We start from the raw sequence: 18,858 nt of genomic DNA on the forward strand, positions 1-18,858 counted from the left end.
TGATTCTTGGGATAAAGTTGTAATCTTAGAAGGCTCGTGAAATAACCCCACAGGCCAGATTCCTGTCATCAAGCCATCCTTTATTTACACATGCGCAGCACTTGACACTGGTCTGGCTTCCTCAGTGCTAGCAATCAGTGAACAGAACTTCTGACACTCATGTTTATATCTATTAGCCAAGCTCCCTGATTGGACCATGTTAACAGCCCTGATATGATAACTCATACTCTATGAGGTCCACTTTGCTGACCTTTGTCACAATCACCACATCCCTTCCCCTACCCCTCCTGTCCCCTTCCTAAATCCAGGCACACAGGCCTGGTCTTTTTCTTTTCCTGGGGCACTTTCGCACCGGGTGTGGTTCCTCCAACTTAGCCACGGATACAGGTGGTGTGTACTGGACCATAGTTCACTTCTTGCCCAGAGTATCTCAAAAGAAATTCATCCTCTTCTTCAGATGATAAATGTATTGAGACTGTGACATCCACCATGTTCATCTCAGACTCTGAGGTTTCTTCAATGCTTGATGGAGAGAGAACTCTCAGGTTCTAACAGCATTTCTAGAAGAACCGGGTATATTTTACTTCTGTCCATTTGAGAATTTGTAGCTTTCATGTGGGCCACATGCTTCTTCGGAACAGCGTCTAGTTTAATGACTTAAAGTCTTTTTACTTTCTCTTTGTCTGTAATGTACAAAATAATTTCTGACAGCTACTCTGTTCCCTTTTTGATTATTTTCCAATTATTAAACTTGCCTTCTCTCTTCCCATCCTCTATTCTCCTCACCACACTTTCTCGTTAAAAATCCTCACAACAGTTATTTATACTTTTTACTACAACCTGGCTCAGGTGGAATCACTTCCAAAATAAAATTCTTTCCTATTCTAGTATAAGTGCTAATGTCAATAAAATTAGGCTCCTCTTTTCCACCGCCTTCCTTGCGCCACGTATTCATCTCCATATTCTGTGTTTCACTGTGCTAAATTTGATGTGGCTTGATTGATAATAGATTTCAATCAAAATATTCTCATTTTGGTTTTGGCCTGTGCAGATAATTAAACTGTATGGTGTAAAAACTGAACCTTTAAAATTTTTCTTTACTCATATTTGTGGTCTGGAAAAGATTGTTTTAAAACCAAGGACTGTGGAAGGAACTGCTGCGTTTTTCTAAACTAGTTCCTCACTGTGAATTGCAAGCAGTGAGAAAAGTCAGATAAGATGGTGCAGCATCAGAATGTGTGCACACAAAGACATCTGATCAGGAACAAGTAGCTGATTGGTTGCTGCAATTGTAACCAATTGTGGATGCAAAGGATTATCAGCCTGACAATACTCCCACTGGTTCCTGAACAGCCAAACAATTTGTGGATGTGAACGATAAAGGGCGGAGATTTTCCAGATAGGAAGAAACTGGGTCTCTCTCACTTTCTTATGCAGCAAAGTAACTCAAACCGGAAACTAGTCAGCTTTCTCTCCTATATTTGGTGTAAACTGATAACTCTAACCAGTGACTGAAAGACTGAACAATTAACGTGTAAATCCCTGTGAACCCTCATTCTCCTACTTACTTGGATTACATTATTCGTTCAGGTCAACCCCATTGTGATCCTGTACATCTGTGAGAGGTGAGCGATATTTATAGTAAAATGCTCAGACGCTTCATACCCTCCTTTATTTTGTACTCTAGCTCAATGTCTCCAATCTCTCTCTGAATCACCTACTGCAAATGTGATTTATCTTTCTTTATGTACTCATTTACAATAAGCACTAAAACACTGGACAAAATGTTAAGTAATTACTGCGTCAAGCTTGTGCATGAAACACAAAGTTAGCAACCAGGTACAGCAGGTAATCAGGAGGGTTAATGGAATTAGATAAGATTCCCAACAGTGTGGAAACAGGTCCTTCGGCCCAACAAGTCCACACCAACCCTCTGAAGAGTGACCTAGCCAGATCCATTTCCCTCTGACTAATGCACCTAACACTGTGGGCAATTTAGAATGGCCAATTCACCTGACCTGCACATCTCTGGATTGTGGGAAGAAACCGGAGCACCCGGAGGAAACCCACGCAGACACGGGGAGAATGTGCAAACTCCACACGGACAGTTCCCCAAGGCTGGAATCGAACCTGGGTCCCTGGTGCTGTGAAGCAGCAGTGCTAACCACTGAGCCTCCGTGCCCCACCCTAATCTTGGCTCTTATTTCAAGGGGGTTTCAGTATTAGAATAGGGAAGTCTTACTGCAACTGTACAAGCCAAAGGTAAGACCACATCTGGAACTTTGAGAGCAGTTATGTTGCCTTATTTAAGGAATGATATTATTTAATTGGAATGATCTGTGGTATGGAGGTGTTGTCTTATGAGCAAAGGCTAAACAAGTTAGGCCTCAACTCATTGCAGTTTAGAAGAATGAGAAGTGATCTTATTTAAATATACAGGATTCTCAAAATAATTGCTGAGAGGATATTTCCCCTTATGGGAGAGTCTATGGGACCAAAGGACATGGTCTCAGAATAAAGAGGTGCTAATTTATGACTGAATTCAGGGAGAATTTATTCTCTCTGAGGGCCGAGAGTCTTTTGAACCTCTTGCCACACAAGTTTTGGGTCAGAGATCTTGTGTATATTTAAGGATAGGAGAGACAGATTGTTAATTAGTGGGGGGAATAAGGGTTATGGGGAAAGGGCAGGAAAGTGGATGTGAGAAATGTCAGATCAGCTATGATACTATTGAATAATAGAGCAGATCAAGGGGCCATACAGCCTGCTACTGTTCCTTATGGTCTAAGCTTACACAAACAGCTACAAATAATGAAACAAATAAAAAGCAGACTTCCCCCACCCCACCTTTGCTCCTGTAATTTAATTCCAACTCATCAAATTCAAATGTTCATGACTCATTTTGTTACAGCAACTCTGTCAAATATTCTCTAAAATTCACAATTGGTTCTAACACTTCAACGTTAAGGGCTCCACTTTTCAGTTTTTTAACAGCATCAAGCAATACCATTCCTTATCTTAGCAACATTATTAATAGCATATAATTTCAGATCTATTCTCAGACAATTCTGAACATTTTCAGAATTCACAAATTACCAACTTGGTATAATCTCCACTAAAAAAATTACCTTTGTTGCTTTTAGGTTTAGTAGCATTCTCAAAGTCACAAATTTGGTCCCAGCTGTCACGAACTGCCTCAGGTGTCATTTGTTGATCTTTCTGCCTTACTGTAGCACCCAATGTTCGCTCCCAACGCACTGACAAAAATAAGATGCAGTCATAGAGTTAATGAGTCACAATAGAAATTATATTAATTGTTTTCAAGACTAAGATTATAAGGTTTAAAAAAAGCATTGTTTGAAATTCAGAATCCATTTCCAGACAATTCTCAATAACAATAGTTGACCAAGCAACTAAAAAAAGCCTAAAAATGCAAAAGGATTCAATTAAAATTCTAAATAAGCCGAGCGTTCAAGTATGTTGCTGATATTAGGATTCAAATACATCACTTGGTTGAAACAACTTAACATAAATACATTAATTATAAAGCCAGTCTTGCAAAATAAATAAAGTTCACTGAATGCATCACTGCTCAACACTAAATTAATTTGGCCCTTGCCACACTACATTTTCATGGAGTTGGAGAGACTGCATGGAAGATTGAAAGCACCTCAAATTGCAGATTCTCAGCAGTAGCTTTCAAGATTGCGGGTTGGTTCATGTTAAGAGCCTGCACTTACACTTCCCCAACCTGGCTGGCTCCTTTGCAGGCATCTGCAGGTCCTTGTACCTCTCAATTTTCATGTATGCAAACCTGTTTTTCAAATATCCATGGCTCAGGACACCCAGGATGTGTCAAGATTAATAGTCTAAATATGGTAATCTTTTGAAATGCAAGTTCAAATGCTTTTATACATGCATCCTGCGCTGAGTTACGCCACCCCGCCACCTGTCCCACATGGTTCCCAATAGGTCATATGCCTAGTTTGACCCCCACTATAATGTGCCTTGTAGCTTTCATGTCAAGACATAGCCTTCTGCCAACTTCCCATGTCAAGCTATAGCACTTCCATGTCTTTCATCCGCAATACAGCAACAATGAACCTAAGAGCTCAATAGATATGTAGGTTTGTGCTTTAATTAACCATTCAGAACTTCTCATTGTTTAAAAAAACCTGCCTTATACTGTTAGCCATAAGTGTCAATCACTCAGACACTTCAAAATATCAATGACAAAAACAACTACTTGAAGGTCTCTATCCTAGGTGAATAAATATTGTACAATTAAAAAAGAAAATTCGAAAGTTGGAACTATCAATCAATCATATTCTTCCCTGGGGCGTAACAGTTTCAACACTAATGGATGTTTAGGCTCATAATCTAGAATGCCTAGTGAGGGTATTATTGGCCTGTTGTAAAAATGACTTTTTTGCTCCCATTTTTTAAACCATTCTGCTGTCATTATAACTTTCACACTATGTACGGAGGGTGTGTGGTTAAGCAAATGCCATAGCTTGGCAACAGGAGGGCAGGGGCGGGGGGCGCGGGGACACAGCTAAATATGGAGATATTATGAGCAGAGAGTGTGAATGGGATTAGAGATTATCATGCGGGGGTGGGGGGAATATGATGGGATGAGTGAAGGATACAGTTTGCCATGGGATGCACGGGGTCATTGGAAGGTTAGATGCACGTGGCATGGGAAGAGTGCAAGAGCTCATAGATGTGGGAAATGAGAGCTGCAAGACTTTACATTTCTCTGTATAATTGAGACAACGTCCCACAGCATCAAGTTAATTCACATAAACATCTCACTTCAACACTCTTCAACCTGTAGCTGCTTCTGAAATTTTTCCTAGGTTAGCCCACATCACTGCACTGAAAATCTAATCTATGTGGACACTTCCTATCCCTTCTGGCACTTGAGAGTTTTCATGACTCCCGCTAATCACCTCAAAAAGAAAATTCAGCCAACTAAGACTATATAAACATTCACAAAATATACTCTGGGTGGGAGATATCAACGTCCATCCGCAACATGGCTCGGCAGCACTACTGATCGCACTGGTCAGGTCACAAAGAACATAGCTGCTAGACTGGGTCTGCGGCAGGTGGTGAAGGAACCAACAAGTGGGAAAAACATACTTGACCTCATCCTTACCAATCTCAAGATACATCTGTCCATGGCAGAATGTGTACGACTAACCACCAGACAGTCCTTGTGGAGACAATATCTTGCTTTCACATTAAGAATAACCTCCATCATGTCGTGTGGCACTATCACCATGCTAAATGAAAGAGACTTCAAATAGATCCAGCAACACAAGACTGGGCATTCATGAGGTGTTGTGGGCCATTACAGCAGACCTGTGCTCCAGCACAATCTGCAACCTCATGGCCAGGTAGATCCCCCACTCAACCGTTGCCATCAAGTCAGGGGACAAACTTTGCTTCAATGCAAAGTGTCAACCTGATAAAGCTACCAAACAGGACTACTTGCGTACATAACAGCATAAGCAGCAAGTGGTGGACAGAGTTTAGCAATCCCACAACCTATGGATCAGATCTAAGCTCTGCAGTTCTGCCACATCCAGTTGTGAATGGTAATGGGCAATTAAACAATTCACTGAAGGTGCTACAAATATCCCCCTTCTCAATGATGGAAGAGCCCAACCCCACAGGCACTGGATACTGCACAGGATATAGGCTGTGACAACACTCAGGGCAATAGTAATGAAGACTTGTGCCCCAGAACTTGCTGCTCCCCCAGCCAAGCTTTTCCAGTACTGTTACAACATTAGCATTCAGCCAACAATGTAGAAAATTGTCCAGGTAAGTCCTGTATCCAAAATGTAGAACAAATCCAACCAGTTTATCAGTCTATTCTTGATTATCAATAATATGATTGAAGCTATCATCAATCGTGCTATTAAGTAGTACCTGCTCACTGATGCCCAGTTTGGGTTCAATGTGGGACATTGCTCCTGACTGTATTGGTTCAAACATGGACAAAGAAAAATAAACTCCAGAGGTGAGGCAAATGTGACAGCCCTTGACATCGAGGCCGAGTGTGCCATTAAGGAGCCCAAGCAAAAGTGCAGTCAAAGGGAATCAGTGGGCAAAAGTTTCATTGATTACAGTCAAACCTGGCATGCAGGAAGATGGTTGTGATTGTTGGAGGTCAGTCATGCCAGCTCCAAGACATCTCTGCAGGAGTTCCTCAGGGTAGTGTCCTCATCCCAAGCATCCTTAGCTGCTTCATTAACTACTTTCCCTACATCATAGTTCAGAATGGGGATGTTCACCAACAATTGCACAATGTTCAGGATCATTTTCAACTCCTGAAGTACTGATGCATTCCATGTTCAAATGCAACAAATGGACAATATCGGCATTTGGGCTGACAGTGGCAAGCAACACTCACTCCACATAATTCCAGGCAACGACCATTTCTGATAACTGACAATCTAACCACCACATCTTGGTATTCAATGGTATTACCATCACTAAATCCCCGGCTATCAACATCCTGTGGGTTACCATTGACCAGAAACTCAACTGGACTTGCCATATAAATACAGTAGCTACAAGAGCAGATCAGAGGATAGGAATACTGTGAGTAGCTCACCTCCTGAAACCCCAAAGCCAGTCCATCATCAGTAAGGCACAAGTTAGAAGTATGACAGAATACACCCCACTTGCCTGGATGGGCGTAACTCCAACAAAACTCAAACTTGAGACCATCCAAGACAAAGCAGCCCACTTGATTGGCACCACATCCACAAGCACTCACTCCCTCCACCACCAATGCTCAGTAGCAGCAGAATTTGTGGGCGGCACGGTGGCACAGTGGTTAGCCAGAGACCCGGGTTCAATTCCCGCCTCAGGCGACCGACTGTGTGGAGTTTGCACGTTCTCCCCGTGTCTGCGTGGATTTTCTCCGGGTGCTCCGGTTTCCTCCCACAGTCCAAAAGATGTGCAGGTCAGGTGAATTGGCCATGCTAAATTGCCCGTAGTGTTAGGTAAGGGGTAAATGTAGGGGTATGGGTGGGTTGCGCTTCGGCGGGGCGGTGTGGACTTGTTGGGCTGAAGGGCCTGTTTCCATACTGTAAGTAATCTAATCTAATTGCAGAAATTCACCAGAGATCCTTAGACAGCACCTTCTAAACTTACAACACCTTCCATTTAGAAGGACAAGTGCAGCAGATACATAGCAACACCACTACCTGCAAGTTACCCTACAAGCCAATCCTGGAATTCCCTCCCTAATGGTATTGTAGATCTATCTACAGCACGTAGACTGCAGCAGTTCAAGATGTAGCTCACCACCATTCTCAAAGGCAACTAGGGACTGGCAATAAATGCTGACCAGTTCATGTCCCATTAAGTAATAGAAAAAAAATTCTTACAAAAGAATCTCCATTTATAAACTTCTTAATTATCCTATAAATTTGTCTCAGTCTAAAGCATTCTTGCCTCAGAAGCAAGAGACTTTTGCATCAAACTTCGCTCAGACTACAGCACTTCATCTAACCCAACATTTCAATTTACTACTGAAGCAATGTTGCTTGTGGAGTTGATGTCAAACCAAGATGCCAACTGTCTGTTACAATGGACACAAAGGAACTCCTGATAACTTCTAAAAGTAGCAAGATGCCTGCATCCTTGCCAACGTTTTACTGAGCAGCACCGCATTGATTGTTCGAGTGTTCATGCTAAACAAGTATTGGAAATCACATTTTCTTACAAAACAGTGAATAAACTTGAGATTTCACAGGAGTCAAAATGCTTTGCAATGAAACATGAAGTTATGCAAATGATTACTTTCCTTATCAACATTTTTAAAAATTACATTTCTCTCAAAGCTCATCATAGCTAGAAGTCCCTATCGAAGAAACTGGAATATGGAAATTGCACATCAAAAGCTGATCTTTCATATCCTCTCTTCCAACTGTTTGCTATGAGCAGTGGAGAACCTTGCACTATTTAAGATAAACTTTGTGAACTGACAGAGAAAGCCAACTATGACTGATTTCCTTTTCTTGTAACATGGTAAACTAAATGGAAACTATTGCCTAAAAAACATATTTAATGATCCAGGAGCTAGATTAAGATAAATATTAAATCTTAAATATCATAGATCAAAAAACATGAATGAAATTTCATTCCTCTTAGGACTAATAACCAGAAATATATTTAGATTTTTCTACAAGAACACAAGAAAGACAAACAGAAGCAGATCATTCAGCCTTTCAATCTCACTCATAGCTGATGTACTTCAACTCAATTGTCCTGCAGGATCCCACAATTCCTTGAGCTATTATGTTGCAAACTATTGATCTCAGTCTTGCACCTGCTGGCAAAAGAACCTCTGCAGCCCCCAGGGCAGAGAATTTCCAAGTGAAGATATTCTTCCTCATCCCAGTCCTAAATGGCCTGCCCTTTTATGCTGAGATTGTGTCCTCTGGTTCTAGAATCATTCCCCGCCCCCACCCACCACACAAGCCAGAAGAAACACTCTTCAAACAACTCACCTGTTAATGCTTGCAAAAATTTTATGTTTGAATAAGATCGCCTCTCATTTTCCTAAACATCAGAGAAAATTATCATCATACATTTAATCTTTCCTCATAAGGCAATTCCTACATCTCAAGAATTAGTTTGATGAATCTCTGTGGAACTCTTTCTCCAGCAAGTTAACTTCCCTTGGGTTAAAGAGACTAAACTATACACAATACATTAAGCATGGTCTTTACCAAAGTGCTATATAATTTCACCAATACATCATTATACTGATGCTAAAATCCTTTTATAATAAAGATTATTAGACTTATTTGCTTGCTCTACCTGTCTATTAACTTTCAGTAACTCATGAGCAAGGATACCAAAGTCCTTTGAAGTTCAACATTCCCAGCCTCTCGCCATTTAAGGAATACATTTCTGTTTCCTCCTACCAAGATTGATAACATCATAGTTTTCCGCAATGCATTCCATCTCCCACATTTTTGTCCATGCTTTATCTCTCTCAATCTCCTCGAAGCGCCTTTGCATCTTCCTCACATCTTACACTCCCAATGGTTTTGTCATATCTGCCAACTTGGAAATATTGTAGTTAATCAATCATATGTATTGGGAATAGTTGGGACTCAAATACTGATCCTAATCACAATCTACTAACCTGAAAATGGCCTATTTATTTTGACCATCTTTCATTCATTAACAATTTTCAGTCTATGCCAATATTCTTCCTAATCCCACGTGCTTTATTTTAGTTTACCGACATCTAATGTGGGACGTTATAAAAATTTAAATATACCACATTCATTCATTGCACCTTCTTTATTCTGATAGTTACAGCTCCAATCTGCAAAAGGTATATCAAGCACGATTTCGCTTTCATAGATTTACACATATTCTGCTCAATCCCACTATTAACATCCAAGTGTCCCTGTTAACATATTCATTATGTGGATTCCAGAATTTTCCCAGTGACTGAATAATGGCTTTTAAGTCTATAACTCCCTTTCATTAAGAATGAGGACAAAACTTCGAACAATAAAATCTAGAATCAAATGAAACCTCAAATGTCCAAGATTACCACAGGAACTAAGATGGGATAAGGCCATTCAGCTTTTATAGTCCAGAAGAAAATAAAACATGGCAATTGACAACAGCACAGAAGAAGGGCTTATGCCCGAATAGTCGATTCTCCTGCTCCTTGGATGCTGCCTGACCTGCTGCGCTTTTCCAGCAACACATTTTCAGCTCTGATCTCCAGCATCTGCAGTCCTCACTTTCTCCTCGAACAGCACAGAAAACACAAACACAAAAAACAAGAACTTGAGAAAGCCATTAGACCTTTTGTGTCTACTCTGCTATTCAGAATGGTCATCACTGATCATCTTATTCAGGACCAGTTCCCATTTTCTCCACAAACCTTTTGATTCTTGTGCCCTAAGAACTATATCTAATTCTGTCTTCAAAACATTCAATGTTTTGTTCTCAACTGTTTCCTGTAGCCAAGAATTCCACAGTGTTATCACCCTAGCTTGCTTCTCCACCTCCCCCCCTCCCAACCCTCAGAGGCGTGCGTACACACACACACCCCTTATGTATTCACTGTTTGATGATAGTTGTCAAAATGACTGTCTTAATCTTTAAGTTTCAGAATACGGTAGCTGGAGGCTGTGAAATGGAGGCATGGTTTGTCTTTCCTCGACAGATGAGCCAGAAAGGCAACTCTCTTGTAATTGTAGCTGCTTGGAAAATCTGGCATAAAATTTTGAATTCCAGTTCACAGTGTAGCTTTTAACCAGTTGTTTCTGCTTGTTTTAAGAATGTGTTTTTTTAGTCATTATTTTGAATTCATTAAGGAAGCTTGGTGTGTATTTGTTTTGTTCTGGATAGTAGTAGAAAAGAGTGGAATTGATCATTTGAGTTATTGAATCATCAAATTTATAGTAATGGTAAGACTGATAGTGTAGGCTTGATTATGGGCACATTTCTCCCATCACAGTCATCATAGTATTTGTGGTTAGCAAGATACATTAATGGATTGGCTGTAGGTATGTTAACATGTAATTTTTTTTTTTAAATGTCTTCTTGCATATTTGAATTGCCTGAATACTTAATGAAAAGTTTGTATATACTAAAAACTTATTACGTGACAGAGGGTGAAGGGAGTTGGGGGAAGAGAGAAAGCTAACGTGTCAAATATCAATATCAACATATTAGTGTCTGTCCTACAAATAGATATGGGTTCATCAAAATAACAGGCTAATGTTAGATTCTGCTGTTTCTAATAAAAAAAATGTTAGCTTCAAATATGAAAAGTATTTTAATTTGCATATACATATTTTTAAAATATACTCACCAACTAAAACTCTATGTAAAGCAGATGCTATTCTGGCCTCTGTAAATCACTGTTTAGAATTCACACTTATGAGTATGTGATTAATAACATGCCAAATATTAAGAGAATAGTAATTTATCATCAAGAACAAGGTACCTCTCTTGTTCCATCTTTTTAAAATATTTACCTGCCAAAGCACTTCATGAGAAAATAAATTACTTAATAAAAAAAACCTGCCTTTAATGCTGATTTGACAAGAGTCTGAAAATATAGTTGCATTTATTCTCATGCCTGACCTACTATTCTAGTTAAAGCAAATTATGAATGCCATCTACCTAATATTGTAAAATGCTTGGTATATGGTACCACCAAGTAGTAGATTCTAGTCAAATGCAAATTTTACACCTATACACTGCATGCGCACAGACACACATACACAAACGCCTTCTGTACATACGCATGGAACTACATGTCAAAGTTGTTGATTGTTTGCATGAGGACTCATAATTCAATTTCTTTCTCATTCAGGGGTGAGCATATTTTAGAAAAATAAAACAAAACAGAACTACTGATGCTCAAAGTCTGAAACAAAACAAAGTGCTGGAGAAACTCAGTAGGTCTGGTCACTGGACTCAAAATGTTAATTTGGTTTTTATCTCTACAGATACTGCCAGACCTGTGTTTCTTCAGCTCATGCTGTTTTAGCACAACAGTAAACAGGAATTTTGAACAACCACACAGCAATGGACTGACAACTCAAATAAAACAGCAGAGGTAACTTTTTTTTTGCCAGTTCAGGCAAAGAGCAGAGATAGACCAGGTTCCCAAATCCTGATCAGCATGGATGGTGCTGGGCAATATTAAGCTGGGTTTAAGAAACAGTTCCTTTGCTTTTGTCTTTGATGAAAAACACTTCTAAGCAGGCCTTGGCCAAACATATGTGAAAAAAGGCTGGAAAGCAGGTTGATTTTAAATTCTCTGCTTTCTGGATAGGATTTGGGGGAATGAGGAGGAAGGAAAGAGTGCATGTGTATTGGATCAATTAGTCTCAAGATTCACACAAACTTTCTCTGTCCCTCTTTTGCATGTACAGACAAATGCCTCTTCCTTTCTTCCTCTCACAGACGTTGCCTCAATCTTCCTAACATTCACCAGCTCCCACACTTTTTCACACCGTCACACACACTTAGCAGGCTCGGAAAGTCTGCTCATCTATCTGGTTGTTAGGTTGTCGTGACTTGTCTCAACTTCCCGCTATCCACCATGCAATTCATCCCCCAACCTAACCATTAACTTCCAGTCAGTGTTTCTCACACATCTAGCAGAGGCAGGCATCCCAACTCTTGCTGTGCGAATACCCCGAACGCCTCAATGCCACCACTCTCTTTGCCAAGATAACAGGCAGAATGAAATTAGGGACCTTCGCACAGCTCAGTGTCCCTCTTAAGTCACTCCACTTTCACATTCACTACTGACAAGTCTACAAGCAGTAAATCGAGGTGTGAAACAGCCCCAGGCACATTTTTTTGCAGTATTTTCGACATGTTCTTAACTGTATTTGGAACTGTGATCACAGACTGGATCAGACCACTCAATGGGCCACAGTTTGGCCTGCAGGCCATCTGTCAGACAAGCCTGCTGTAAGGATATTATATGTGGGGTTGGTTAGCTCAGTTAGCTGGACAGCTGATTTGCAGTGCAGTGTAACGCCAAAAGTATATGGTCAGTTACCACATTGGTTGAGGTTATTGTGAAGGACTCTTCCCCGCTTTCCCAAACTCTCCCCTTGCCCGAGAGTGTGGTGACACTTCGGCTAAACCACCACCAGTTGTCTCCCTCTAATGAGAGAGCAGCCCTATGTTATTCTGGGACTATAGTGATTCTAACTTTAAACAGCATATACATTATGATATTAAAAAGCACATATATATGCATACAAACATACTTTTTTGTTGATTATACGCATAACATCCATATAATTATATTGTTTCACTGGGCAGATGCCACACAGTTTCTCAAGGCCAATGAAGTATTTTAATACCCAGATGTCCATGTGCCTTAGCAGATGTACATAACTAGTGGAAAACTTACCAGTTTAAAAAAAACAGAATAAAGATGATTTACCCTTCATTAAAATGTAGCATGCCCTCATTAGATTTACGTTAGCACCCTCAAAGAATATGAACAGTTGCAGAACTTGAACATGGATGCTGATGTCTTAATGCTTAATTGCGTTAGGAAACATTAAAAGGTTGCAATCATTCAGAGATCAGCGCTGAGAGCGACATACTCAAGGCTTCACTTTTATGCATTCTAATTTCTCAGTGACAGTACTCAGAGCTGTGGCAGCTTAGATCTGCAAACAAATAAAAACTGATGAACAGATGGTAACTATAATGAATTTAAACTAAGAGAAGTCCCATGGGAAGTCAATCCCACCTTGGCAGGGTTGTCAATCTTAGTAGTAAACATTTGGAAAAAATGGCAAAGTCTTTTTGAAAAGTTGGAGGAAAAGGATTACATTATATTATGGATGCAATCAATGGAGAAATAAAAGAGAAGTTTTGCAGTTAAAGATAAAGTACACAATAAAGCCTTATATATGGAAGGTTACTTCTATGCTGAAAGGAAGGAGCCAGATTTTCCACTGTGATTAAAAAGTTGTATCTTGAATCTTTATTTTCTTTGTAATATTTTACTCTGGCAACAGCTATATTGTGTCTTGAGAACAACTGAGTTGAATGACCAAGCATGATTATGCTGAGCTCCTATTGTCTATGTGTCCATACTATATTTAAAGTGTGGTGCCCAGTACTGAACACAATACTGTAATGAGGCTGAACAAACATTTTGTGCAGGCTTAGTGTACTATCCTTGTTTTTGTGCTCTGCACTCTTTTCAATAAAACCTAGAACTGTACGCTTCAGAAAAAATTCTTTAAACCTACCCTACTGCCTTAAAATACTTATGCTTATGTACACTCAGGTCCGTCTGTTCCTGCACATGCTTTAGAACTGTGCCCACTATTTTATTTTGCGTTTCTACTTTCTTCATACCAAAATGAATCACTTCACACTTCTCTGCATTATATTTCATCAACAATAGTTTTCAAATTCTGGCATCTTACTTAAGTCCTTTTAAAATTCTACATTACCACCTCATGGTTCACAATACTCCCAAGTTTTGTATTGTCTGCATTTTCAAATTGTCCTCTGTACAACAAGGTCTAGGCAATTACTATATATCAGGATGAGGAAATGTCAAAGCAACAATCCCCAGGTTACTCCACTATAAACATTCCTTCAGTTAAAAAGCAATCATTCACCACTACTTTCTTTTGCTGTCACCCAGCCAATTTTGTTTCCCTTTTATTCCATTAGCTCAAAATCTGCCATGCAACATTTCAACAAACTATAATATGATCCCAGCTGATGTGAGCACTGGGCAAGTCAGATTTCAGACTGAAACCTGGCCTGATAGACCATGTTTTGTTTATTTTTTTTCACTGAAACAGAAACATGCAATGCTGCAGATTCAGGTTTAACGACAAAACAAAAGTTTATCACACAAAATAAATTAGGATAAAATAGAATAAACCAAACTGCGCTCCTTTTGAACCTTATTTAAATAACTGAAATTCTCCAGCCCACTGGCATCAACCCAAATCTGAGAAAGCAAATGAATAATAGTCACTCTCTCCAAAGTTTCCACTCACTTTCCTTAGTTCGATTGAGTGCACCTCATCCAGTCCTGGTGCCCTTCAGTATAAATAGCCTATCCAATTCTTCCTTCTTTCAAATTTAAGCATCTGATCTGGACTGGAACTACTTCCTTAGTGTTAACAGATAAAGTATTCATTAAGTTGCTCAGCCATATCCATCTGCCTACATGCATAAACCCCATTTTTCATCGTTAACTAGTATCAATCCTCCTTCAAAATCACCCTTTTACTATGTGGATATATTGGAATTCCCTTTATATTAGCTGCTAGTCCCTTCTCACACATACCCTTTCACTTCTTGCAGTTTTTCAATCCCCTTCCGAACCTTCTAAATTCATGAATATATTAGCCACCTGACATCAAGGAAATTTCTATTCAAAGACATTTATTTTAACTGTACCCAAAATATCTCGTTTTTAACAGCAATCTACTGTTTTGCCTGTCAATCCTTACCTGGGTGAGATCCATTCTTTCCCAGGTCAGATGCATTCTAACGCCCCTGCAATTTGTTTTCCTCTGTTAATTATTCTTACTCTGAAGTGTTCCTTTTCCTATCATCATAGTCCATTTAAACTTTATAATACAATAATCATTATCACCTAAATTATTTCCCTCCTGACACTTGTTATGATCTCAGACAAGACTGCCAAATTTATGTCGCAATCTGTCTCGAGACCAAAAATAGACAAAATATGAGATTCCAGATACTTACTAGTAGAATAAAGCCACAACATTCAATGGTTTTGAACAAACAAAATTAAACTTTATTCTACAAAGTTGGAACAGCAAAATTTGTAATATACATACAACATATATTCTCACATTCAAAATTAACCTAAGGCAAATACAAGTCACAGAAAGATTACGGTTGAACATTTCATAGCAAATAACAAAGGTCTATGCACCCCTGGATCCTGAAAATCGCACTCCAGCACAGCTCCAACTTTTCACAAACAGCATTCTTCATTAAGCCAGTACTGACAGGGGACATTCTTCCCCGAGCTTTCGGCTTGCTCACCTGCACCAACTAGCTCCAAACTAGCAACAATGCTGCAGCTTCCAAGTGCCAGCTTCATAGAACTATCCGTTACTCATGGGATTCTTCTCTGAGCCCAACAACCCTGTACCAGAATTGTTCAGTTGCCTTCTCAGCAGTCCACTTCATCAGTACCATTGCTTTGCATGGAGTCTGTTTCTCTCTTTCTAATTCTTACACAGTCTTATTGTGTCTGACCAACTGACAAGGAATGCTTGAACCATTGGAGAGGATTCTGAGAAACAGGATTTATGATTATTTGGGAAAGCATATTTTGATTAGAGATAGTCAGCATGACTTTGAGAGGGGCAGGTCATGCCTTACAAGCCATATTGAATTCTTTGAGGATGTGACAAAACACATTGATGAAGTTAGAGCAGTGGATGTGGTGTTCATGGATTTTAGTAAGGTGTTTGATAAGGTTCCCCATCATAGGCTCATTCAGAAGGTAAGGAGGCATGGGATACAGGGGAATTTGACTGTCTGGATACAGAATTAGCTGGCCTATAGAGGATAAAGGGTGGTAGAAGATGGAAAATATTCAGCTTGATGCTCAGTGACCAGTAGTGTTTTGCAGGGATCGGTTCTGGGACCTCTGCTCCTTGTGATTTTTATAATTGACTTGGATGAGAAAGTGGAAGGGTTGGTTAGTAAAGTTGCCGATGACACGAAGGTTAGTGAAATTGTGGATGGCATGGAAGACTGTTGTAGGTTGCACCAGGACATTGACAGGATGCAGAGCTGGGATGAGAAGTGGCAGATGGAATTCAACCTGGAAAAATGTGAGGTGATTCATTTTGGAAGGTCGAATTTGAATGCAGAAGGCAGGGTTAAAGGCAGTGTGGAGGAACAGAGAGATCTTGGGGTCCACATTGTGAGATACTGTGTTATGAAATTTTGTATTATAGGCTCGCTTTATTAATTCACTCACCAGCTTGCTACATTCATTAATACTGGGTTCTTGTTTATTCATTCATAATCCTTTACTAACCAGTTGTTTCACCCATTCATTCATAAAATCGCAATTCTGTAATCTCCAAATTTAAAAACAATCTTTTCAAACCCATGACTGCATTTCCACACCTTATCAACATACAGAATAATACCATCCCCGTCAAGTCTATTAAGTACCCATTAAATATCTTTTAACTGGGCCATTTCCCTTTTAAGAAACTAACTGACAAAACAGCGCTTGCATGAATGAATGAAACTCATACTGGCAAATAAATAAATCTCACCATACAACTGCAGTAATCAGTTCAATATCCTTAATTTGTTTATGACTATTTCTAACTTAGAGTGTATAGGCCTCGTATTTTTATAAACATTTACTAACTTAAAAGATAAAAGGATTGACATCTCTTGATTATGCAGCAAACTGGACAGACACCCTTAATCCCATCAGAAGTAACAGCCAGCACTTAGCACATGTTTTAACCCATCTCCTGTCTCCCAGGACAGAAGCTCTTCAATTCTTTGTGTATTATAGAATGGAATTTTGATATACGTAAGATCAGTTTTTAAAGGGGCTCTTGGAAGAACTGTATTTCAGAATTCTATTGCCACCTCGAATGTGTGCTGTGATTGCTGAATAAAAGAGGCTACTTTTGCCACTCACCGATTCTGGTCATTATTTGAACACAATCCCACAATGCCCATAAATCCCTCAAAGTTGCTACCCAAGTTGATAGGGTAGTTAAGAAGGCATATGGTGTATTGGCTTTCACTAACAGAGGGATTGAGTTTAAGAGTCATCAGGTTATGCTGCAGCTCTATAAAGTCCTAGTTAGATCCCACTTGGAAAATTGTGTTCAGGTCTGGTCACCTCATTATAGAAAGGATGTGGAAGCTTTAGGGAGGGTGCAGAGGAGATTTACCCGGATGCTGCCTGAACTGGAGGGCATGTCTTATGCAGAAAGGTTGAGGCAGCTAGGGTTTTCTCATTGGAGCAAAGAAGGATGAGAGCTGGCTTGACAGAGATGGAGAAAGTGAGGTCTGCAGATGCTGGAGATCAAAGTTGAAACTTTATTGCTGGAACAGCACAGCAGGTCAGGCAGCATCCAGGGAACAGGAGATTCGACGTTTCGGGCACAGGCCCTTCTTCAGGAATGAGCAGAGAGTGTTCAGCAGGAGAAGATAAAAGGTAGGGAGGAGGGACTTGGAGGAGGGGCGTTGGAAATGTGATAGGTGGAAAGAGGTCAAGGTGAGGGTGATAGGTCGGAGTAGGATGGAGGCGGAGAGGTCAAGAAGAAGACTGCAGGTCAGGAAGGCGGTGCCGGGCTGGAGGGATTCGGCTGAGACAAGGTGGGGGGAGGGGGGATGAAGAAACTGGTGAAGTCCAAGTTCATCCCCTGTGGTTGGAGGGTTCCCAGTCGGAAGATAAGACGCTCCTCCTCCGACCGTCACGTTGTTGTGGTTTGGCGGTGGATGAGTCCAATGACCTGCATATCCTCGGTGGAGTGGGAGGGGGAGTTGAAATGCTGTGCTACAGGGTGGTTGGGTTGGTTCGTCCGGGTGGCCCAGAGGTGCTCTCTGAATCGCTCCGCAAGTAGGCGGCCTGTCTCCCCAATATAGAGGAGGCCACACCGGCTGCAGCGGATGCAGTAGATGATGTGGGTGGAGGTGCAGGTGAATCTGTGGCGGATATGGAAGTTTCCTTTGGGGCCTTGGAGAGAAGTGAGGGGGGAGGTGTGGGCGCAAGTGTTGCACCTCCTGCGGTTGCACGGGAAGGTGCCGGGAGTGGAGGTTGGGTCGGTGGGGTTAGAGCATAGAGAGAGTGGATAGCCAGAGACTTTTTCCCAGGGCTGTCATGAGGGGACATAATTTTAAGCTAGGTTTAAGGGAGATGTCAGTGGTACATTCTATACATAGGGTGTGGTGGGTACGTGGAATGCACTACCAGCAGTGGTACATTAGATTGGTGCTGAAAAAGCACAGCCAGTCAGGCAGCATCCGAGGAGCAGGAAAATCGATGTTTCGGGCAAAAGCCCTTCACCTACCAGCAGTGGTAGTAGAGTCCGATACATTAGGGACATTTAAATAACTGTTGGATAGGCACATGGATGATAGTAAAATGAAGGGTATCTAGGTTAGTTTGATCTCAGAGTAGGATAAAAAGTCAGCACAACATTGAGGGCCGAAGAGCCTGCACTGTGCTGTGTTGTTCTATGTTCTTTCTGGTGGATTTGTTGAAAACTTCACTACTTGACTCCTGAAGAAGGGCTTTTGCCTGAAATTTCGATTCTCCTG

General features: G+C 40.5%; 1 protein-coding gene across 1 annotated transcript in view; it reads right to left on the bottom strand.

Annotated features, from left to right (window-relative positions):
- hsd17b4 (hydroxysteroid (17-beta) dehydrogenase 4) overlaps positions 1-18,858 on the bottom strand; it is a 149,906-nt gene that overhangs the window by 99,220 nt on the left and 31,828 nt on the right. The window contains exon 11 of the mRNA XM_043711513.2: positions 3,129-3,257. Coding sequence (XP_043567448.2) covers positions 3,129-3,257 — 129 coding nt within the window. The remainder of the gene's footprint in view (positions 1-3,128; positions 3,258-18,858) is intronic.

This window comes from Chiloscyllium plagiosum, unplaced genomic scaffold (genome assembly GCF_037043375.1).
Source record: "Chiloscyllium plagiosum isolate Xiang-an unplaced genomic scaffold, Cpla_swu_hap1 HiC_scaffold_2, whole genome shotgun sequence".
Taxonomy (NCBI): domain Eukaryota; kingdom Metazoa; phylum Chordata; class Chondrichthyes; order Orectolobiformes; family Hemiscylliidae; genus Chiloscyllium; species Chiloscyllium plagiosum.